Consider the following 24,275-nt stretch of genomic DNA (forward strand, 5'->3'; position numbering starts at 1 on the left):
CTTGAACCTAACATTTTACATTTTGATTCTGCCTCCTCCTTCCTGCGTGGTCCCGTTCACTTGATTAACTCATCAAGTTGCTCTGTATGGTCAGTAAAAAAATGACAAGACAAAAAAAAAAAAAAAGACTTATTTAAAGCGCTTTCAAGCTGCGCTTTCATCAGTGGCCACAAGATGGGAGCAGTGATCTGGATTAGTGTCTCTGTCAAATGGTGTGTGTGCGCGTGTGTCTGTGTGGGAAGGAATTGCTTCTTCTTAAGGGCTTTAACATTGATGCATTTTACCTCCAAAAACACCTTTATTAGCACCCCCCGGGGAGTAACAAAATAAATAAATATATAAATAATTCAGCCCCCGCCACCCGTACGGCCGATTGCCACCAAATCCGACATGCATATTCATCTCGATTGGACGCACAAAAAGGCCTCTTAAAGCCAGGCTGTAAAACTCTCATTAAGGCATTCATTTTGGTTTGAAGCCTTATTTTGTCCTTAAACGTGTTTGCACACGCGCACACACATTTGAGTGAAATCATTTCAAGAAGGAAGTCACGCTCTTAATGAGAGGATCATATCCTGTCTTATTAATCGGAGTGGACGGCCGAAAGGATTTGCAGGCCAGGAAATGATCCCCTCTCACAAGTCAGCATGTTTTATTTGTTGGAAAACTTAATTTGATCGTGAAAGTCATTTAGTCTTATAACCGCACCAGAATGTAACTGAACGTCGGCAGTGGGAATCTTTTAGTTTGTTTTTTTTAAATATTGGAAAAAAATGGTCTTAAAAACGAGAGGTGCAAAATGTCTTTTCAGGAGTACCTCCCAGAAACTTTTTTTGTGGGTCTACTCATGATAGATTTCACGTGACTAAGTGGAACTGTCTTCTCGGGCGGATTTCTTTTTTTTTTTTGTTAAATTAAAAAAAAAATTTTTTAATTATTTTATTTTGTTAAAGTGGGCACTACTGATCAACAAATTTAGTTAGTTTTTTTTTTGTAAAGGAAAAGCCCTCAAAATTTTGATTCATTTGCCCTCTAATTGGGATGAATTGCTACCTTCGTGACATAAACAAACCCTCTTATTTGCGGCGTGCCGAAAGAGGAAAAAAAAACAAAGCGGTCCGCTATTGCTGCCGCTTATTAAAAAGCTGTGCTAATCTTTTGCGCAGCACACATTTCTCTCAGATAAAGAGCAGCAAATTAATTACCGGTTAATTATCGCTTCTCACACTGCTTGCTTGTTGCAAACGCGACAATGCATTCTTTTATTTTTTTTTTATTTTCCCAGTGACACTCCTCCCTCCCTTCTAACAGCTATTCTTTTTTTTTTTTTTTGGGCCTCTTTTCAGTGAGCATTTATTTACTCTCCGCGACACATTTTTACTCACAAAACCTTTCGCTTGCTTCCTCTCGACAAAATCTGATTTGAATGCAAATTGTCGAGCCGAGGCGAGTTTGCGTTTTTGTGTAGAAGGCACAACAAGATTGGAGTGGGACAAAAACAGGAAGCACTTGAGTTAAACAGTCAGTGAAAAGCACATTTATACACCAAAATGTTCTGATATTATTATTACACACACACACACACACACACACACACACACACACACACACACATATATATATATATATATATATATATATATATATATATATATATATATATATATATATATATATATATATGCTGTCCATATTTTAGAAAAAAACACATTTGATTATTCTTTACTTTACACAGCAACAAAATGATAAAAATGGAATTTTTGACGCATCTTTTCCCGCGTCACTTTTGATTTCATGACCCGATTATGCACAAATGAGCATCTACAACTTGTAAGTGCAACGGCGGTCGTCTGGGTGTCCGGCGGTCTTTCCATCCTATTAGCCTCATCGTGAGTGCAAAGTGTTCCGCCGGCCGTGCTTCATCCAGAGGAAAAAAAAAAAAAAAAAAAAGAAAGAAAGAGAGGACTTGGCGGAGGCTAATTTGATTTGACCGGGCAATCACTCAGTTTGTTCCCTCATCAAAGCCACAAAATGGACTTGTGAAGTGGTCCTTATTAACGCTCTAGTAGAAGACTAGAGCGGGACAACGGCCCTCAATGACCTCCACTAGTGAGTTCTTTCATTCGGGAAAGAAAGTCTCTGTTTCAAAAGTCATTGTCAGCTTGAGCGACAGGTCAAAGAAGGCGTCTCTGTTTCACAAGTGCTCCGGAGCATATGTGCGCTTAGAAAATGAGCCCCCGTACCAGTTTCAGCTGTCATCATGAAATTGGGTGGATGTGTCCATCATGGAAAAAAAAGCAAAAAGTCTCCGGTACCCATGATTTACGTCGAACAGGAAGGCGGCCATTTTGGTTTGAAGCAAGCATTTATTTAGGGCAAATTCACTCTCTGGCGCCCCCCTGGGAAATGAGAAAATATGGGCCCCGACCCTAGTTCCTCGGATTATCATAAAATTTGGTGGCTGGCATGTTTATCGTGATATCACGAGCAAAAAAGTCTCAAGGAATCATGCCCGGAATGTAAGAGGAAGCATTTTGGTTTGAAGAAGCCACTTTGGGTGCAAATTCCCTCATTGGTTCCCCCCGAGAATTGAAAATAAAAATCGGCCCCTGAGACGAGTTTCACCAATCCAAACGAAAATTGGGTGGACACCATTTATCATAAGCGAGTCTCAAGGATAAATTCCACAAAACCAAATAGGAAGTCGGCCATTTTGGCGACGACTTTGTTCGAACCGATTCTAAAAACGAAGGCCGAGTCGTTCAAGAGGTTTGGCCCCCTTTTGAAGCGTCATCAAAGCTTCTGGCCTCATGCGGCCCGATGGTCTGGTACCGCCGCGGTCTTCAAGGGCACGTGCTGAGGTTGAAGCGACTTCGAAGGTGCAGCTCCGATTCCATCGCAAACTTTTTTTTTTTTTGCCGCTAACTTTCTGGGTCCCGCTGAGCGCTGCAGTTGTGTTCGACTCAAAAGTTCTTGACAGTGACGACCACTGAGCAGGCAGCGCGAGCCCAACGTGTCATCAAGTTTGAACGGGACACACACACACACACAAAAAAAGTCCAAATGCAGCAGTTTTCCGTCCGCTGTTTCTTCCCTCCGGCGAGGTTGTACCGCTGAGTGGAATTTGGGTTCCCTCCAGGGAGCAAAGGGGTGCTCTTTATTTATTTCACCCCCCTCCCTCTCCACACCTGAGTTTCCTCTAAGCCATTTAGGCTGGCGGGAGGGTGGGGTTTTGCGGCGTCTCGTGCAATTCAAAATGGCAGCGTTCAAGTAGTGATGTAAAGTTCAGCACGACGTTGCTCGCGCGTAATTTATTCCTCGGCACGCGGCACCCAAAAATTCACGTGGGAGATAAAGTCGTTGCAATCGCTGACATTTGAGCGACGGATGAATGCAATTGAAACCGCCTTTGTTGGCACGTGTTTTTGTGTTGATTTTTGGTACGATGATTGATTTGATACGATTTTTGTTGAAAAAAAAAAAAAATCGGCAAGTGTATAAAATGCGGGTTTGACGTTATGGAAAATGAGGTCAGTGTGTGGCTCTCGAGCAATGTGGGCGTGTCTGCGGAGTGCACTGGGAACAAAAAAAGACGACATGTTTGAGCAGCGAAATCATCTCCAAAGTCTCCCGTGGATTTTCTGACAACGAGGCGCTCTAATTGGGCCATCCCACAGCTCAAAGCCTCGCCGTGCATGTGGCGCCAAATTCATACGCGGGATTAAGACTTAGCCATGGATGGCATTTGAGCGAAAAAAAGTGTTTTTGGTCGTACTCTACGTTTCCCCTTCGCCAGCTTCCGCCTGTCGGCGTGTCAGGTCGCGGCTCTCCAGAGATGAGTCATCCCGGCCTCTCGTAACCAAATTTTCTCTTTAGCGGTTTTGCGCCGTCCATCCTCGCGGCTTTTGAGGTTTATTTATTTACGCCTCGCAACCTCCTCCTCCTCCTCCTTCTTCTTCGTCTTCTTCTTCTCCTCCTCTTCATTGCAGACCCAAGAGAGGGTGAGCCAGCGCCTGCGAGGCCGCCGGGATGGGGTTAGCATCGATTGCTTTATTGGTGCGCTCGGCTCCTCTCGCGTCGGAGCATTTGTCTTGTCTGGGGCCGTCGCTGGCCGGCCCGGAGATCGTTCGTTTATTGCTAACGCCGCGGTGGTGGAGGTAGGTGTGTGTGTGTGTGTGCGTGTGTGTGTGACGGGGCGGGGGGAGTTCTTGGTATTAGTGGGGTTCACATTTCCGTTGGGAGGGGGAAACCTGGCCGGGTTGATCAACTAATTCATTTTGTTGAGGGAGGAAAAGTGAGGTTTGATCCCTTTCACATTTTACTACTTATCACTTTTGAAGGCTGCAATATAATTTTTTTTTTTTTTGTCTAATGTTTTTGTTTGTAGTCCACAATTACATTGCATTTTATTCCTGCAACAAAATGATTTTTTTGTTGGCTTTGACTCATTTATTACCAGTTATTGTCAAAGCAGAGTTAAACATGACGAATATATTCGTCGTTGGCAGTGAACGATTGGATTTGAGTTGACAAAAGAAACTGAAAATCTGTTGCAGTTGAATTATTAGTGTTGACCTTGTTGTCAGCGGTGCTTCACTCCTTACTTGATTTTTCACGGTTTTATTCAGGAGTTTGTCGGTTCCGGTGGGAGGCGGAATCAACCTGGCCAGGTGGAAACGCAACTAATTCCCTCTTGAAAGTGAGGGTCGGCAGATTCATCGCTTTGATCAGAGTCCTAATCCAATTCCTCCAATCAGGCCCGTTTAGCTAATCGCCCGTCGTGATTGCCACGCGCTCCGGCCCTGAGGAGTATGGATCGGACCCTGACTCTCTTCGCCATCCCACAATGACCCCCGACCGGCGGCTCGCGTTATTTACGGCGCGGGGCGGCCGCTATCCCCCTGCGGAGCTCATTGTGGATGTGCGCGGGCATCAATACGCGGCCGTTTTGGCAGGTAGCATCAATACCGCCGCCATTAAGATGTGGAGCCGGACCCTGATGCATTTCTCACTTTGCGGGCGATCGAAGGTGTCGTAGGGCTTCGGCGGCCATCGCCAGCGCCGCCATTGGAAATCTTTGGGCCGAGCGCCCCCAATTAATTACCCAGGCCAAGAGCGAAGGGTCTGCGAGGGCCGCCATTTTCTTTTCTTTTTTTTGGGGGGGGGGGGGCATTATTAAGTGACACGGCCAACGATTGTTTGTCCTGCTAATGCGGCCCAAACGACGGCGGGCCAGGCCATCATACGCGTCATTAGCGGCCCCCGAGAAGTTAGCCCGGCGGGGGGGACCGTGCGGGCATGCCGGGTCGCGGGATTCGCAGGTACGGGCGAGACAGATGACAAAGATGCTCGTTAAGAGGAATTTTTGTCTTGTCTATGGAGCAAAATATGTCGATTCATTGTTCCAAAAGTGAACATTTTCTTTTGTTTGGTTTGTTGGGTAAAAAGAGAATTGTTTAGTTTCTTCAAACTTATCGTTTTAGTTTCAGTAGTTTCCTACTGCACTGCATCATACTTAACTTTTTTACTTTTTACGCGGTATACCAGCCCCATTTCAAGGGTACGTGCAAAGGTGGATGATACCAAAATCAGAATATCCCGTATTTTCTGGACGATAAGCCGCTACTTTTTTTCTAGATTTTGAACCACGCGGCTAATACAACTGTGCGGCTTTTCTGTGGATTTTTCTTTCACCACTAGGGGCGCTCTATAGTTCAGAAAATACGCAAAATAAATCTGGATTTTTTTTTTTTTCTTCTGTCGGGGCTGTTCTGTTCTAATTAGCAAAGTTGTTGCCGTGTTAAAAGGCACTGTTTATAGAATCTCTTTATGTAGCTTTATGAGGTAATGACGGTAATCATCAAACAGCAAACAATTTTTTGACTTACTCAAAGTTATCTAACACCTACATGAAGTTATTTTCTCATTGTTTTATTGAAAAAAAATAATATAAAAAAAAAAAACCACCCCCACTTTCAATTTTGAGGTGTCATAATGTCTGATGTCTGGCAGGAGGCAAACAAACAATAAAAGCCCTCCACGTTTTTTATGTCTTTGATGTCATTTCCGGAGTGTGGCGCTTTCTGACGGATTCCTCAATAGCGTACCGAGGCTGCATAATGTACCGCATTCCCCCCCAAAAAAAGTCAAGCGTTAAATATGTAAAGTAGCGTATATACGTATGCTGTGGAAGTGTGTCGAGTGATAATGTCGTGGCTGTTTTTTTACTCGGCGGGCCGAGAGTTTTTTGCCGAGTGGCCTCTGGGCTTGTCGGCTTTTGAAGCTTGAAAAGTGCCTTTCAAAAAAAAAAAAAAAAGCTCTGTGTTGCTTTTTGTGCTTGAAATTCTTTGGCTTGGAGCATTCATGAGATGCAAACGACAGGCCAAAAGGATGTTTTTTTTTTGTTGTTTTTTTTGTATTTTGCTTTTAGTGTGAGACGCATTGAAAAGGTGCAAGCGCAGAGACGCTTTGTGAAGCCTTCGTTGCCGAATTGTGTGCGCGTGGGTTAAAACCAAGTCAACTCTTGAATGGAGTTGCTGAAGTCGTTTTATGGGTAACTCGCTTCAATCTCGCGAGTCATTCTTAATCACCGTATCTTGCTAAACATTTAACTTTTTGTGAACAGAATCATCTCAGTCGATGCTTACCTGGTGAGATAGTCCAATGAACTTTGACTTTGAACACAATTTAAGATTCCGCCATTATTGTTTGACTTGGAGTGAACCGATTCAACAGAATGGATCCGTCCACGGCGGCGTTTCTGGCGAGTCGGTCCACTAAACTGAGTTAGCGAACTTTTTTTAATTGAATCATCCAAGTACTTGGCGTATCTGGTGAGTCAGACCACCGAATAATCTGAGGTGTTCCTGGTGATTCAGCTCATCGAACTTTGTCAAGAAATGATTTCACTGAATCATCTCTGTGTGCGCTGATTCCCGTCACTCCTCTAACTCCAAACGGTGGACAGTCTTACGCATTTTCCGCGTGTGTCATTCAAGTGATTCGATTGAATCAGAATCCGCTTTTGAGGCCCAGTATTTAAAAGCAAAAAAAGGAATTTAGCTCTGGTGGTTTGAGCCGCTCTCGTACGATAGCAACAAGCAACAAAAAAAAACAAAAAAAAATCACTGTCGTGTGTGTTGAAAAGTTGATCAAAAATACCAGTGAAAAGTCTTGAGTTTTTGGCAGCCGCCATTTAGCATCCAGCTGCACGTCTGGATGTTAAACGCTGTTGCTTGTAATTGACACATTTTTTTTTTTTTTCGGTACAACTTGGCAAGTCTTCACATCCTTGGCATGACGGCACATTAAATCCCAGCTGGTCGTTGGGCACGCACCCGACGCTCGCCTGTAGACGTGAAATTAAACAGCCCACTACTGGCAGTATATATGTTATATGTACACATGACTGTGTGACGTTAACACAAATGTGATGAATATAATGTGATACATGAATTATAATGATTATTACTGGTACGCACACAAACTAACTAGACGTAACAATTTCTGGAAAAATTGCGTGTGAATGCCGAAATGGTGAAATCCCAAAAATACAATCTTGAATGATGATGAGAATTTCTATTGAATCCCTGTCGATGGCAGCCTCACATTGCTTTATTATTTATTATTATTTATTATTTTGCCATCGAAAAGCATTTCTTAGTGTTGTTTTTTTGTTTGGGAGCTTGAGTTGCCACAAAAACGTTTTCCTTTTCACAAAAAAAGTTGTTTTCAGTGAATCTAACCTCTGCTCCACTGTTTATTACAGAAAAAGCTCAAAGTCACCTTTTTCTTCCCAACGAAGGAAAAGTCTACTTTTTCTTTTGGAAGGTTTGGTGCTTATTCTGTCACATAACATTTTCGCCTGTGCTTCTTGACAGATACATCAAAAAAAAAAAAAAAAAAATCCAAAACAGGCGTCAATATGGAGAAAGCTGCTTTGAAAACGGCGATGATTCGGTGCCGAATGTTATTCAATAGCGAGAACCGGCGGTCAAGACCTTCTCTGCTGGCCTGACATAATCAAGAAATCATGATCATATTTTTCACATTGATGTCATGTTTTATCCGAGTGTTGTATTTTTAGTCAGAGTTTTTAGCCAATCAGATTTCAGCTAGCTCGTGTTGCCAGGCAGATTTCACAATACCAGTGGAAGGCCGTCCGAGGCCTTCAGATACGACCGTGCGGGCATCTCTTCTGTCAAAGTCAATGAGAGTTGTCATTTGATTGACAGTTGCGATAGCCAATCAGATCCCGAGTTGCTGACAGCGAGCCTTCTCGCTGGCCGTCTTGTGATTGGATACTCACTCGCGAGGGGGCAGTGCTATGTGGAATCAACACACCCGGAAGCCGTAACTGGCGAGCGTTGGGAAATGTCAAATATACTTTTAACCCACAATGGCCGAAGAAGGTAAAAGAGTGGATTTAATTGCAGATACACTTTCGAGAGAAGCTAGGTCGTCCAACACTCACTCAGTCGTGTGTAAGTGTAAATTTGTCCAGCCGTTGTCATAAATGATCGGGGGATTATTCAAGTCTTACTTGACTGAACGCCGACGTGTGAAATGAACGTATATTCTCTAAATCCACAATTTCGCACTGTCTATCTACTCCGCTTTAACAGATACGAACCAAATGTTGCAGTACGGCCGCCAAAAATCCGCCGGCACGTTTCAGCGAGTTAGTGCGAAGCCCTCCGAGACTCCGCAGGATGACTGCGTGTTACAAAACTGCGAACGGCGCTCGCCAGATGACTAATTGCTGCGTTTTGTAACAAAGTCTCTGGCAGCGGCAGCAGCGTAGAGGATCGGTCGCCTCGCTCAGCGGGGGGACCCACGGGCGCGGTGTTTTGTCGGGCGGCAATTGGCCGCCGGCTCCGCTGGCTTCTAATTGAGATGTTTTACGAGGCGGCGTGCGATTGGACGAGCTGGCGTCAGTCGGCGCAATCAACCTCAGCCCGCGCCGACGACCGTTGCGCTGGCATTTAATTGCTCGTGCTGCTAACAGTTGGCGGCCGGGAAGCTCGCAGCAGCTGCTGCGCGGCTCTTAAAGGCAGAAAATGACTCCGCTTTCCACTTCGTGGGCTGCCAGGAAACGCAGAATCGCTCTCTGCCTGTAGGGGGTGTCGAAGAATTACCTTCGGGGCGAGAACTTCATTACTCACGTGGGTCTCACTTTGTTGCGCTTTTTCTGTCGAGACATTTTAGTCCGTCTACTTATGATTGACTACAAAAATTTTATATTGATAAGTAAAACTGGATTTAGAGAATTTCCCCACCAAAAACATTCTCTAAATGACCTCCGCAAATGCAGTTTACAAAAAAACTAATAATAATAAAACGCCAGACTTGCTGTGTCTTTTCACTCACAGCTTGTCCAGATTTTTTGGGGGCGGAGCTCCTCGTGGGTGAAACTACCTTATGGGGGCTTAAATTTAAAAAAAATTCCCATCATGTGTTGTCATGTCATTAAATTGCGCAAGTGTGGGTTGGAAATCAATCGCATTCTTGCCTCGCTTCTCTAATGTTGAAAAAATGTCTATCGGATGGCGGAGCGCTGACAGGGAACATGTCGACCTGGCGGATGCGGATGTGGACATACATGGATGACATATTTTCTTGCCACTCTGAGCTTCATGTATACACATGAGCGCAGTAAATAAAAATGATGGCGCGCTGAAGCCTCCGTGCATCAACATGAAATATTTTCATGTTGTCTGCTGGCGGAGGAAGTGGGCGGTGGCATCGGAACGGGGGGGGGGGGGGGACATCGAGAGCGACATCCGGCGAGCCGACGGTCGGCAAGAGCGATGGCGCTCCGAACGCCGTCGATACGGAAAGTCGGGCGTGAAAAAGCCTTCCATCAATGCGAATCATATTAACATGATAAAGGGCACGTTGCAACGCCAGGTTGGCGCATTGATCCCGACGCCGACGCCTTAAGGGGTCGAACACCTCCTCTCCTAACAGGGAACTTTATTCACTGAAGAATATATCCAAAAATAGCTTTAAAAAAAATCTTTTAGTATTAGAATTGCGTCTGGAAATGATGATTTACAAAAACAAAACCAGAAGTTTCATTTCAATAACATTTTTTTCAAGAAATGATAGTATGTAGATTTATATTTTTCTGAAAAAAATAATTTCCCACTTTATCCACATTTTCTCTCGCCACCCGTCCTCGTTCTCTAAAAGAACGAACACTTTTTTTCCTTAAAATATACTCAATTCTCATGTGATAAATATGCCAAAATGTCTTTTTTTCCTTTCTTTTTATAAGAGCTCATAAAAATTATTAATTCAATCTGACTTTTCTTTTGAAACATTTATTCACATGGGATTGTCTTTAATCTTGTAAAAAAATGTTTAAAAAATCCCACAGACCTTTTTCCTTAAAAAATATTATGTGATGTAAAGTTTAACCTTTTTTTGCTTGAGGGGGGGGCATATTATTTATTTATTTATTATCACTTCAGTCTTTAAAATGACGCTTTATCTTCCAACAAATTTTTGGGGAGCAAAACAGCCTCCAGGATGAAGCAAAAAGTTGGAGTCAAAGTCAACACGCGCGCACGTACGAGCACGCACACGCACGTCGCACTGATGCATCAAAGACGCCACCTCGGTCCAGTCACAGCGTGGACTCACACCAATGCTTTCTTTTTTTCCTTTTTTTTTTTCTCAGAAAAAAAGTGTACATCCCTCCATCAGGGGTTCCAGGATTACGGCCTTTTTTTTGTGGTGTCTTTTTATGGTGGTATTTTTTTTTTCCAGGAATTAAGTTAAACATTTATTCTGAAGTGCAAAAGTTACTTAACCTACTCGTAAGATGATTCTCATGCAGTTTTGGTGAAAATAAAAAATAATGCAAAATTCAACGCACTCCTATTGGAATATTGCAAGTCATCACCTTGACATTCCCGTGAGTTGTAATATGCAAAATATTGAATATTGGAGGTAACACAGAGAAACCGTTTGATTTTGTTGAGAAAAAAAGAGCATGGAGAGCGTGGCGCGGCGCACCTTGCTTAAATATGAACTAATTAAGTGTCAAAATGAAAGCGTTTCATCTTCATTAGTGTCCGACAAGCGGCCGACGAGGGAACATAATTGAGAGGCGCTGCGAGCTAATGGAAGGAACACGCGTCGCTTGCTATTCGAACGTGAAAACGCCGTTTAGCCCAAAGAAAGCGCCTGATTACTTTTAATAGAAGCGTCGAGCGAGCGCGCGGTCGATGCCGCCGCTCGACCGCGGCCAGGACGCAAAGCGCGCCTCTCTGCAATCGATTCGGACGGGACGAAATCATTTTTCGCAACATGACGTTTACTCGTAAGAGCAGCGTGCTAACACGGCAACGGGTGATGATTACGATGATCGTTAACATGTACAACAGCAATGTCAGCGAAAATTAGATCAATAAATTCGGTAAGTTGGTTCGTTGTTTGGTCGATTACGTCAATTTGGTCAATTCCGATGGGACATGAGGTGGATTCGGTAAAGATTTTGGTAGGTAGGTCAGTCCGTCGGTCTTTTGATTACATTAACAGTGTCAAGTTCACTAATGAGCTGCCATCTAATGGTGGACTATGGAACTACAGCCAAAATAAATACTGTACAAAAAAAAAAAATCTGTAAAATAGGACAGTAAACCTGAAAGAGAGAGCGACTTTTTTTTTTTTTTTAATTTATTTATTTTTTCCAGAAATTTGATTTGGACTAGTGGAAAAACAAAAAGTGTATGCACAATAAACAGACAGACACACACACACGCAGACAGAGCGGTCCACACTCCACACACATGCTGTCAGTTTTTTGGCCGAGCGCGGGTTGGTTGTTTAATCAGCGGCGCGTTTTAATGGCGTGTCAGTGAAAGTCTGAAATACGGCGGCGGGCTACCTGGTGCAAACATTACGATAAATTCGGTTCGCCCGCCGCTGCCGCTCGCCACAAATCAGCGCCTTGGGGGAGGACGCAGCCAAAAATGACAGCTATTAAAATAATGAATGGGATGATGAATTTCTGGCATTCCAGTTGAAAAGCTATGAGTGTCGTCATCCCCGTAAACGTTTGGGGAAGGGGGCGACTCAACTCCGCCATTCACCCGCGTACTTGATTTGCGCTTTCGAGGAGTCTTAAGGAGCACTTGAAGCTCCCTGCGGGGCCTCCTCGAGGCTCTCGTACGAAAGTGCCGCCGTCAAGCCGACGCGTCTCGAAGCACAAAAAGCTCCATGAAAGCATCGGAAAGCGCAATCGATAAGCAATAATCAGATGGAGCAAAGCCATTCCGAGCTGAATCCAAGCGTTCATTGGCCGCGTTAACGCAACACTAAGCACAGTGTTCGGCATCAATAATAATTAATCGGCAGAAATAAGGTGCTAATTGGCGAGATTAAAGCATCAATAAGCACAGGCCAAGCGATTGTAAGTTGAATTAAAGTATTAATATGAGCACAAAGTATTAAAACGCAGATATAGTATTAAGGAAGACAATTGATCCGGCGAGTGTATCCGATAAGAATTAAAGCAAGAAGAATCTGAATGAAAGCATTCATAAGAATAATTTAGTAATTAATTATTTTATATCAATTACAAATAAGCAGAAGTAAAGAGGTAAGAATTAAAGCGTTAATGAACGCCAAAAATTAAAGTCAATTACTGCTTTCCTAAAATGAATTAAAACAATAAAAAGCCAAAATAAAGCGATTAATAGTTAAGAAACTCAATGAGAGCATTTTCTGTAAAATCAGGTAGAATATATTAAAATCACATAATTCACATCATCGTTGATAAATCAAAAGCAAATTTAGATTTAAGAAGTACAATTATCGTTTTAATAACCCGAATTAAAGCACAAAAGCAGCAGCATTAAAGCAACAAGACTGCAATTATTTGCGTTTGTATTTTTTTATTTTTGTTACCTGCCTGACCGGGTCCAAAAGTTGCCAGCGGAGATGGAGCCAGGCGTCCACTGAGCCTTACAAAGTTTTAATTAGCGTTCTCGTCTGAATGATTCTTCCAAGTGACACTTGATCTTTAAATCAAAGCTCTTCAAAATGCCGCACGCACAATAAACAACATGTTTCCATTTTCTCGGGAAAACGTTGACGGGATGTAATTAGTCGGCCGTCGCGATAAAAACGTTGGCTCCTGGTGCTCGTATATATCGCTTTATCGAAGGGGAGGTCTTCAATTTGATGGAGTGGCCTTAAAAAAAAAAGAAAAAAGGTCCTAAAATGTCGAAATTTAGCGTCAGGCTTGGGATTGATCTCTGAGAATTATCGATTAGCTTTTCATCACCGTCGCAAGTCATCTGTTGTCGGGTCGTATAACTTTTTGTTAAAATGTTTCACGTTGGATGCTTTTTCCAAATTTGAAAAAAAAAAAACAATTTTGTAATTGTGACAAATCGAGCCCTCACTGTGACGTGCACACACTCACTGCTGACAACAAGGCGCTCTACTTTTTTTTGTTTTTAATCAAGCACGTTATTTGAAACGTTTTGGAAGAATGATGATGAAATGAGAAATGAATGCGTCCGTCCTTGGAAGCCACACATCACATTTAATCGCAAACTTTTCCATTTCTTTCACTTTCTGAGGTTGGGCTGAAAAAAACAAAAATCAGATCAATGTTGTAAGACGGCCATTAGTGAAAAAGTTTTGGAGGAATGTCAATGAAATTTCTTGTTAGCTGATCTTGATCAAAAGTTAATCCGCTCATCCTTGGGTCGTTCATTTACTTTTTTTCTTCCAAGGACATTCTGGAACATGTTTTTAAAAGGATCTTCGTGATGTTCGGTGTTTGCTGATTTTCATCCAAAGTTAAGCCGTTTGTCCTTGGGAAGCGGCGCACCAAATTCCATGCGGATCTTTTCACTTTCTGGAACTTTTTAGCTCGTCAAATAACCAATGACGAAACCCGATGAGCAAATTTTGATGGGATTTCAAGGAAATTGATTTCACTACTTTAAAATGATGCAAAAATCTGGATTATTTTTAATGTAAAACATTTAGTTGACTATTCGCATATGTTGCCGATCCTCAACTCAAATAATTTGGGAAACTCAGAACTGTTAGATGAATTTCCAAGTGCATAAAATTAATTTATCATGTACAAAAGCAGATTGGAGAAAAATCATTCTTCTTGTTCTCATCATCCACATCTTGAACAGCGATGCGCTAAAAAATTGGTGGCTTGGATCCCAACTGTTAATTCCTTCCCTGCCGAGTTTTTTTTTTTTTTACTCATCGTTCAAGACCTTCAGAGAGGTTTGGTTGCGTCACGTATTACTCCGGTTATAGCTGTGAAAACCTTGGTCGCCCTCTAGTGGCCGGCGTATCTCACAGCAGCTGCCTCCGTTTCCTTGCTCCCCCCGTCCGTTCACGATGGAACGCGACCAAATGAAGAGATAGCGAAACCACGTGCGCTTCCACCCTCCTCGCTCGGAATCAAGCCTGACATTTTCATTCCCGCCTCACGGAAGCCAATGGGGCCTTCCGGAGGTTGTTAGCGGCCGCCCCGCCACCGTTCCAATAGCTTCCACCGGACGCTAACTTTATGTGGCTCGTTCCCAGGTGGCTTTGTTGGTATTTAAGCGCGGCGATCTGGCTTTTTAGCAGCATCTGCTCCCGTCCCGACTTTTGCTGCCGCTGCGGTGTTGACGCAGCCATTTAAGCGAGCCGGTCAATATGCTAGCGCTAATATATTATTTAACACCTGTGGGTCGGCGGAATACGCGCACGTTTTTGCTAATCGTGTCGAGGCAGATGTCTGGCCCCTCCTTTTTTACACCGGTTAGCTGCTCCTCCTGCAAAATTCATCCCGGCCCTCTTTTATTTATCCCGCTCGCTCGACAATTAGTCAATCCGCAATCAAGCAGAGGGAAAGGAATTGCTTTTAATTACTTTTGATGAATGACAAATTACTTTGTTGCACGCCGGGCGCTTTTTGTGTGTGCGTGTGTGTGTGTGTGAGTACGTAGCGTAGAGTTTGGCCAAGATGAAATCAATGTTCACTCGCTCTCTTAGTCGCGGTTCAGCGGCCGGACTTCTGGTCCACAGCCAGGCTGCGGACTGGCGACATCCCCGAGTCAGCAGAAAAAGACAAACTAGCAGCAGCAGCGTGCATGTGAATGCACGTGAACGCTGACACTTGCGCTACGTTCAGCAACAAACCATCTCTGGCACAATTGGACGTCTGTGATTTTTATTTCAAGCAATAATAATAAAATTGTTGTCAGTCGCTCTTGACGATATTTCCAAATGCTATTTAGTGGTGTTGCTAATCAGCTAGCATCGCGGCGTCCCGTTCCGTCTTGTGGTTGTTGCAAATTCTGTTCTTGTAAAGGAAACTAAAGGAAAACTATCCTCCTGTTTTCAGGCTTCTTCATCCCATCGTGAGGTCGAAGCACCAGCAGAGAGTTCAGTGACGCAGCCTCAGCACGACAATCTTTACCTGTACATGGAGACCCCCAGCTGGGCAGGTAGGACCACCCATCCCAAATTTAACGCAAATTGTGAGCGGATTTTGATTGGTGATCAATGTAAAATTGTTGATTTGGATTTGTGATAGGAAATTATTCATGGAATCTGCTTTGTGATAAAGTTGTGAGTGGGTTTGGGTCTGTGGCCTTTTTTGGCAATTTTAGTTATGTCATAAATTGGGAGTTGATTTTGTTTGTGGGTGATTGGATTTTGGCTTTTAATAAAAATTGTAAGTCGACTTTGGTAGGTGAAATTTGTTACAGGGTTTTCATCTGTGGCAATCTAAAATTGTGCAATAAAATTGTGAGTGTTTTTTTTTGGGGGGGGTGGTTGATGAACAAATGTGATTGGATTTTAGCCATTGCTAAATTAAAATTGTGAGTGGACTTGAAACATTTCAAATTTGGGACTTGTCTTTCAGAATCTAAAATAGTGGTTGGATTTTGGTCAGTAATGAGTGAATTTTTTTTTTTTCGGTGAAAAATTGTAAATTTTTTAGGGAATTTCGGTTGTTGATAAATTCATTTGAGTCCGTTCCCCGTATCACAAATCATTTGCTCCCGCATGCTGCCGCATTATTTTGTTGCAGCAGCACCCGTCGACAAAACGCCATCCCACTCTCGTTCTGGCGTTCTCGGAACGGCTGCGCCTCGCCACCCCCCACGTGCGGCCATATTGTGGCTAATGTGCGCCGTGCGCCCACAGGCGCCGCTTGGCCGCCATCACTCCCCCGCCGTGGCCGCCCGGCCTCGGCGGTGTCGTTGAGCAGGTGGCGGCGAGGTTCAACGGGCCCGCCGCCATTTGCTCGCCTTCTCCGAGGGAGCGGGTCACAACGGCCATTTGAAAGCCGTCTAATTATCACTTATTGCTGCCATCGCCATCCTCCCTCCGCCATCGCGGACCGCCAGCGTGTGTTGCGAACAAATAAATATGCTGCATGTCACAACTTGGGCCGTTTGACTTGTCTCCCGAATTTCGTGTTGCTGCGTCTGTCATGAGTGAAGCGACAAGGAAAGGAAGGACGCCGGATGTCTGCTCATCTGCTTCACAGCAGCCGTTTTAGGTCCAGCTGGGCCGTTTTCAGCGCTCCCCTGAAGACAAACCTGTCCTGCAGATTTTGTCAGATTGCTCCCAAATTTTGTAGGCGGTATACAAAACAGATGACTGACACAAAATTGTGAAAAATTTGAATTTGCCGCATGGCTTGCGGATGTGATAACTAATGTAGATTTATTTATTTATTTATTTATTTTTTAATTTATTTTAATTCAGCCCTTTTTGCAATTTGGTAGACCTGTTTATCATAATTACACTCATAACCAGCCTCAATAATCTTTGCCTGCAAAGGCAACGAAAGTCAGCCATTTTGGTTTGAAGTGACCATTTTCGGCGTCATTTCCAGAACTCATTTATAGACAAACACCTCTGGATTCTTGTGGATTTAGCGACCAGATTCGAAGCACATATATGCTAAACTTATGGACGACGTTAATTTTGAAGAGTTTGCATTTTTGACTTTATGTGTGGGCGGAACTTGTGTGAAGTGATGACTCGGCATAAAACATGTAATAATATTGCAGCACTTTTTTTTTTTTTTTTTTTTTTTTTTTTTTTTTTTGCAAATCCAGCCAGCTAAGCCAATTTAACTCAGCAAGGTGAAATTTGGCAGACATGTCCATCATGAGACGGCGCACAAAAATGTTTCAAGCACCCCAAAAATACACAGCAAGATTGCCATTTTGTTTTAAGGCACTCATTTTCACATTTTTGGGGATTCGGTCTGATTTTGAAATCCGAACTGTGTACTAGACGCAAAGTTTCACGAGGGCCTTCACAATCCTCGCAGCTTTCCGAGTCTTGTTATCTGTCTTGCGATTGTGTCAACTCGTCGAGTGTTTGCGAGTTCCTCAACAGGGCATAAGCACGCGCCTGCGCCTTTAAGAGCCGGCGGCGAGCGAGGCGGACGATGGGTCGCCCGCTGGCTGGCTGGCGGCGCTGGCGGGAAAGTGCTGACGGCAGGGCTTTGCTTCGGAGCATGCCCATTAGAGGGAGCCATAAATCCTGGGCTCTCCGGGCCAGGCTGTGTCAGCAGTCCGCTGAATGAATTGATTTTAAACGCCACCGAGAAGAAAGAGAGAGCGAGCGAGCCAGCCGGCCGCTATTTAATTGTCTCGCTCTCCTTGCCGGAAGCCCGCTCGCGCCGCCGCCGCCAACGCCGAACTCCGACGTGTCACCGACATGACATGGCGGGCACCCCTCGGCGACCCCCTCGCCTTTGATTTAACAGCCCAAATATCAAAGCCTGCGCCGTCTTTCTTTTCCGATACAGACCTCCGAGGAGCGCCGCAATCCATTTTGTGACTACTTCAGATATCAAGTAGCCATCCATTTTCTCAAGGCCTTCCCCTCGTTAGCTGAGCGCTGTGAATGTCTAACGAGAAGCACCCTCAACTCGGGTCGTTCTCATTTATTTATTTCCGACTTTTGTCAACCTGAATTAATGCATGGTCAATCCAACCTCTTGAGTGCAGAATATGACTTTTTTTTTTCTGTGACACGCCGCATAGAAAGAAGAACATATTTTGAGCCCACCCACTCGATTCTATTTTGTCAGAAGAATGCGTCTGCCGTAATATTGTATCCTTGTTAGCGTGAGAGAAAACACAAAAGATCTGCTGGATAACGTTATTAGCTCCATGCACACAATCTGAGAATAAGCACCACTGCCACCTACTGTAGTGGATGTGCAATTACACTTTATTTTAGTACGTAAAAAATGTTCCCAAGGGTCACCCCATTACTGTAAAGTCATTTTTTTGACAAAAAAAAAAAAAGAGAATAACCGATGAATCGATTATTGGATTCTTAATCTGCAAAATATCGTGATCAGCATCAAACTGCCTAAAAAAAAAATCCATATTGGTCGGGCCCTAATTATGTCCGCCGTCTTCGTCCCTCGGAGGCCTTTCCAGTAGAATTGTTCAGCAAAATAATGACAATCGAGTGGCGAGGTGGGTGGGAGTGCGGCGGGATGGCGTTTTTTTTTTTTTTTTTTTTTCCCTTCACAGGGTTGCGTCCTCTGCGGCTCATTACGCCGTTTAAAGAGGCGTCACTTTCCAATCACCCGCCACGCTTCAAACCGGCTCGGCCAACGGGGATCATACATCAACTTGAATGGCGGTCCCACCGCCCATTTTCACTTTTTTTGAGAGGGGGGGGGGGTGCTATTAATAAAATCCCCCCCAGCACAACAAGTTCTAAGTCGTTAATTTGAGAGTCAACTTTGCGTCTGCAATACTCGAGCAGAGGTGGGAGGGGTGCGGCGTCAAGTCACGTGTGATAAACGGGTTCAACTTGTCCCGGGAACACCTCGACGAGTCACCGACGCCCAAGTAATTACTTTTTTTTTTCCCAACCTTTTCTTTCTCCAATCACACTTGATGGATTGAGTGGAAGGAGGCGATCATCTGGCGCTTAGCGGGCTCACTGAGCATACTTTGACACCCCCCACCCCCCTTACACCACCCGCGCACCCTACCGCACGCACCCCTCCACCCCTCGCTGATTAATGATATCTGCTGCGAGTCACCAAAAGCGGAAATTAAGTATTTCTCTTTTAAATGTAACATTTGTCTCTTTTGCCGCTGTTGAGGAAGGCATTTGTCAAAATCTTCCGGCTTTGGTCGCACGCTGGATTTCCTCTGGGAGCGCGGTGGGAATTACTCCCTACTTTGGCATTAATGGCATTCCGTGTTCCCCTTTTATGCCTTGTATCCACTCGCCGCCCTTTCACCCGCACCGCATACTCGGAATAATGAAGTAGTCGCTTGGAGAATGCGGGGGAATCAAAGCGGGCTTTAAAACCGCGAGCTGCTCGGGCCCACTGATTGGCGCTTTGGTACTGGTGGCAGAACCTTCCGGCTATGGGCCAAAGGGCACTTTTAGAGCACTTGATGTTTGTAAGCAATGCCCGTTTTGCATCAAATCAGTTGGTCGTCTTTTCTTGGTTACAAGAACGTAAACAGGAACCGAAACAAAACAAAGTGGGTAAACATCAAACATGCTACAAGCTAAGACGCGGCCAAACGTACGAAATCAATGCAGGCTAATTTGTTTACCCGTCACCAACAGCCGCGTTGTGATTTTCAAATTTGCTAAGAGTAACGACAAAAAAATCAACGCAACAAAGCAGACAATAATAAGCATGTGTGACCAGAAGCTAATCGGATAACTTGCTAAATTTGACACGCTAATCCTTCAAGTTGGAAGTTAGCCGTTTATTAGCGAAAATTTACAGTTTCAAGCAACAAATGTCTGTTTCAAGCTAGCCTTTGAAATTAGGGCTTCATCCTGTTAGCGTTAACCTTCTAAGATGTTTTTACCGTAATAAAAAAAACTTCATGTTTTATGAGGAATATTTTGGTTTCATGTTTCAAATGAGGGCGACATCAACCACAGAGGCTACCGCTAATGCTAAATTTTAGGCTAAACCTTGCGATATTTTGATTAACTGCTTGTGGTCCGAGGTTGGCTGAATTTTCAGGTCACATGCGAGCTATGCCAAAGTCCATTCCGATTTGTTCCAAAACACCTTTTTCCGTTTCAGGTCTCCGTTTCAAATTAGGACTTCTTTCCTGTTAGTTGCCGATGCTACCGCTAATGCTAAGAGGAGGCTGCTCCAGTTTTTTTTTTTAGACTAAAACTCAATAGATTTTGCAAACCTCATGAGGGCCGAGGCTGGTTGAACTTTCAAGTTACAAGCCAACCACACTACAGTGGCCAGTTTAATAAACGTGCAAATCGCAGCGGCAAAAATCCCCCCCTGCCCCCAAGACCCTCATCCAAGCAGGCCTGTACTTTTTTTTTTTCCCCCATCAATGAAAATCTAATTGCTTGAAACGCAATCAATGGCGGCCAAATTGGTTTTGTGTAGGGGCCCGCTCGGAATAAAAGCTGCGAGCTGTTTTAACGTGTGCCGCTTTTGCATCCTAAATCACGCTAATATTCTGAGCCGGGGCCTCCTTTTCTGCGGCGGCGGGGGAATTTAACCTTGGTGGCGTTGAGGGAAGGAGGCGCTCCTTCACGCTGCTAATAAAAATCACAGCCTTTAATTGTTCCTCCAAACTCATAAATCTCGCATCTTAATGGGTTAATAAGCAAACTGGTGCGAGGACGTCGGAGAGCCGTTCGTCGGTTCAAAATGCGGAAGGAGTGGTGGTGGGGGTGAGGGCGCCAGATCCATGTTGCCGCGACCGCTGATAACCCTCTAGTGATCTGATAGCATTAATCCCCTCTAATCCCTAATCCACTCTTTAGCATGCTGCTAACTGTCAGCAGTCAATGGCGCCGCTGCGCTTTTGCCGCACGGCTTTTTGTTTTCCTATTGTGTTCGATTTACAGAGCTGAAAAGTTGGGCGACCACCTCTTGAGTGATTGGCTGTTTTTTCTTGAGTGTCTCAAAGCTGCTGATTCAGTTTTTTGGGCCCGCCCCTATCCAGTAACTTGTCTTTGCCGCCCGGCAACGCCTGCTGGCGTCACCCTCGCCGGCGGAGGCGACGGAGAGTTTATTGACATCAGGGCGACATTCCCGGGGGCCATCCCTCAACGTCTTATCTTTTGGAATCGGTGCTGACAGAACCTCGGCCCAGCTTGTATTTCTGTCCTATTGTAATTACATTGTAATTGATCCGGTGCAGTAACTTTGCCGAGCTCCTGCATGCCAGCTTCTTGCGTGTGTTATCTGCAAGATGCCTGCGGGACTTTGTCGCCGTAAGCAAAAGCCAACAAAAGCTTCAACGGCAACAAAAGAGGACGAGAAAGTGAGAGCGTCAAGGGCGAAACAAAAGCAGCAAACTTGATTGTCAAGATTTTTGGCATCTTAACGGAGACGTGTCAAACCGTTAGTTTGAGGCACAAAAACTAGAAACCACAAATATATGAACCCTCTGCTAAATATTATATGAATTAATTCATTCAAAAACAAAAGCCACCAAAACCAACATTTGGACAAAAATAAAGCCAAGCTGACTGAAAATTGTTTGACGCTGCAAATCTCCGGGAAAATGTTTTTTAAAAAATTCCACAATTAGCATGTTGCTAACTGGGCAGGTGCGAGGAGAGGAGAAGGAAGTGCTTCAATGCGTCGCCGGGCCGCGATAACACCGCCGCGCAGGGTAGCGTGCGCGAGCGGGTGTGAGCGTGCATGCGCGCTCTCCCCTCGTTTGTCATCCTGACAGCGGCTACTTTTTTTTTCCCAAGAGGTAGAAAAATGTCGCAGTCAGCTCTTCCTCGGCTCGCAAAGTATGTAAAGCTATATGTGTGTGTGCGTGCGTGCGCGCGTGCGAGTACGGCAACATGGCAGCGTTGGCTAAAGTGAGAAAGCAAACCATCCTTATTTATTTGGGGTTAGGGGCCGAGCAAAATTTTACTGAATTCCTTTGACAGATTAATAAAATAAAATTAAAAAAAAAAAGTATTTTTGTTAGTAATTTTTTTTATGAAGTCACATAATTTCAAAAGTGTTATTTCCGCCCCCATGAAAATATTTCTGAAAAATTCATATCCCCCCATCCACAAAAGTTGCAATCTTTATTCCATCCTGTTTGAACTAATAAATGTTTTGTTCCGCCGATAAAAAATATTATCATTTTGAAGTTCGCAACCTAGCGATAGTTCATCGCTATATATTCTCAAGTGTCATCTTCCCGACCGTGGAGACTTTGGTTTTGTCGTTTTGAATGAACTTGACCGCCGCCGTCCGCCGGCCCGGCGACACCTTTGAGTCCAATTACGCGCTGGAAACAGTCGAGCGAGCGCAACTCTTGACATTTACCTGCGCCGCCACCGCAGCTAATACGCTGGCTACATGGCATCAATAGATATCGGAATGGCGACGCGTATAGATCGCCGCTCGCTTCACGCCTGACATTATGATCCTTCTCCCGGAGAGACCATGATAAACACGCCGGGGTTGTGTTAGCCTCGATTGTGCGCGCTTGTGTGTGTGTGTGTGTGTAGGTGTGTGTGTGTGTGTGTGTGTCAAGGCAGGTTACAAATGAGTTTGTTTGTGTTGTGGCCTTTTGTGCTCGGGGGCTGCGTGTGTGTTATGTGGGTGGCTTTTGGTAAATGTGATCCACACTTCAGGCTGCTGTGTGAATTCTGTGTGCTTGATTGTATGTGTGTACCGCGACTTCAGAATGCCACTAACGTGATGAAAGTGGTGTTGACGTCAAGCAGTCGGTGATGATGTCATCGCCATTTTGTCCGCGCGGTAATTGCGCCGCTGAGAACGAGAGGTGGCTAAGTCCTTTTTTTTTTTTTTGTGTCATATTGCAGGAGAGCGATTTCCCGTTTTATGACTGCAATCAAGTCCGTGGAGCTGGGGGGGGGGGGGGGGGGGATATTTAGGTGATTTATATGACAATGATGATTTCTTCTGGATACAGAAAATGTCTTTTCTTCACATTTTTGCCAAATGCAAAGTGAGTTCTGATTTTTGGACCTGGATCCCGTTGGAGATTCACGTTGGTTGCACTTTTATCCACAAAGGACAGACTGTCAGTTTCATCGCTTGCGTTCTGGTCCGTATCAAACTGGAATTTAAGAAAAAAGTCATCTGTCAATTCTATCAATATTTCCCAAATGGTGATATATCGCTTTTTTTTTAGTTTTCTATCAATCTCTGAACTTGTCAGCGTTGCCTGAAAGAAAAGAAAGATTCAAATATAAAAAAAAAAAAATATTTGTGGTCATTGTGTTCGAGCAGAATCCTTTTTTGGCCTGATCCGTGACACTTGGTGTCCGTTCGGTTTCTTCGATCCCGTTGTGTTGTTTTGTGTGTGAGTGTGTGTGTGTGTGCGTGCGGTGCGGGTCAAGCAGGCGACCTATTGGCGAAAGTGTCGCGCGTGCCAATAAGCGTCCGCTGGTATTAATCAGACGTGTGCGGAGAGCGTCGATGTTTGAAAGGGCAGCGAGGAGGGAGCGGCCGCGCGGTGAACTGGCGCCATTTCTGCCTTACGTGTGCGGATGTTCTCGCTCTTTCAGGTCAGCAGGCAACTACTACGGTTCACCTTTAAAAAAAAAAAAAAAAAAAGGCTTCTTCAGGTCGTAAATTTTCAGCGTAATATTCTTTTTAAACGTCTCAGTGGGTGTTTGGATTTTTGTTTTGAGTTGTGTTCCAATCAGCTCCCTCAGCTCTCAGATTTGTGCTTTGCCCTCTTGGCCACGCCCCCTTTGAAAATGACACCTCTGTCTGATTGTCGCACGTTTTTCATACGAAACTTTATCTGGCACAATTCTGAGAGTTGGCAAGCTTTGTCTAAACCCCGAAAATGCAGCTTTCATTAGGATCGTCTGCAGGCAGGACCGCTTTAGAGTGCCTCGTTGTCAGTCGTGAGTGCACGCATGACACTGGGAGTTATCGGATTTGACATTTTATTGCGGCCTCCGGCGGCTTTAAATTGATGTATTTTTACGCCAAAAAAAAAAAAAAGTCTTGTGTAGACTGTTCCTGGCAATTTTTTTTTAAATCATTCGAATTTGTCAGGGTTGTTCAGGACAACTTTCTCCGAGTCAAGCCATTTAATTTTCATTTAGAGGAAAATGTAAAAAAAAAAAAAGATGTTGATAAAAGACAACTTTGCCCTTTCATAAATCGACATTCTCCTTCTTTGATCTTGAAAGCGGTCCTCGGACTATCGGTTCATTATTGTTCCAAAATCATTTTTTTTAAACGCTGGCCAGCAGAAACGAGCAGCTGCAGTTTATCCCGATCTCAAATGTCTTTCCCGTTT

General features: G+C 44.2%; 1 protein-coding gene across 1 annotated transcript in view; it reads left to right on the forward strand.

Annotated features, from left to right (window-relative positions):
- The window catches only part of LOC148322331 (RNA binding protein fox-1 homolog 3-like), a 205,391-nt gene that overhangs the window by 76,441 nt on the left and 104,675 nt on the right, over nucleotides 1–24,275 (forward strand). The window contains exon 3 of the mRNA XM_088317139.1: nucleotides 15,380–15,482. Within this exon, the coding sequence (XP_088173265.1) occupies nucleotides 15,380–15,482 (103 nt within the window). The remainder of the gene's footprint in view (nucleotides 1–15,379; nucleotides 15,483–24,275) is intronic.

This window comes from Idiotropiscis lumnitzeri, chromosome 15 (assembly GCF_059441095.1).
Source record: "Idiotropiscis lumnitzeri isolate Australia: NSW breed Sydney's pygmy pipehorse chromosome 15, RoL_Ilum_1.0, whole genome shotgun sequence".
Taxonomy (NCBI): Eukaryota; Metazoa; Chordata; class Actinopteri; order Syngnathiformes; family Syngnathidae; genus Idiotropiscis; species Idiotropiscis lumnitzeri.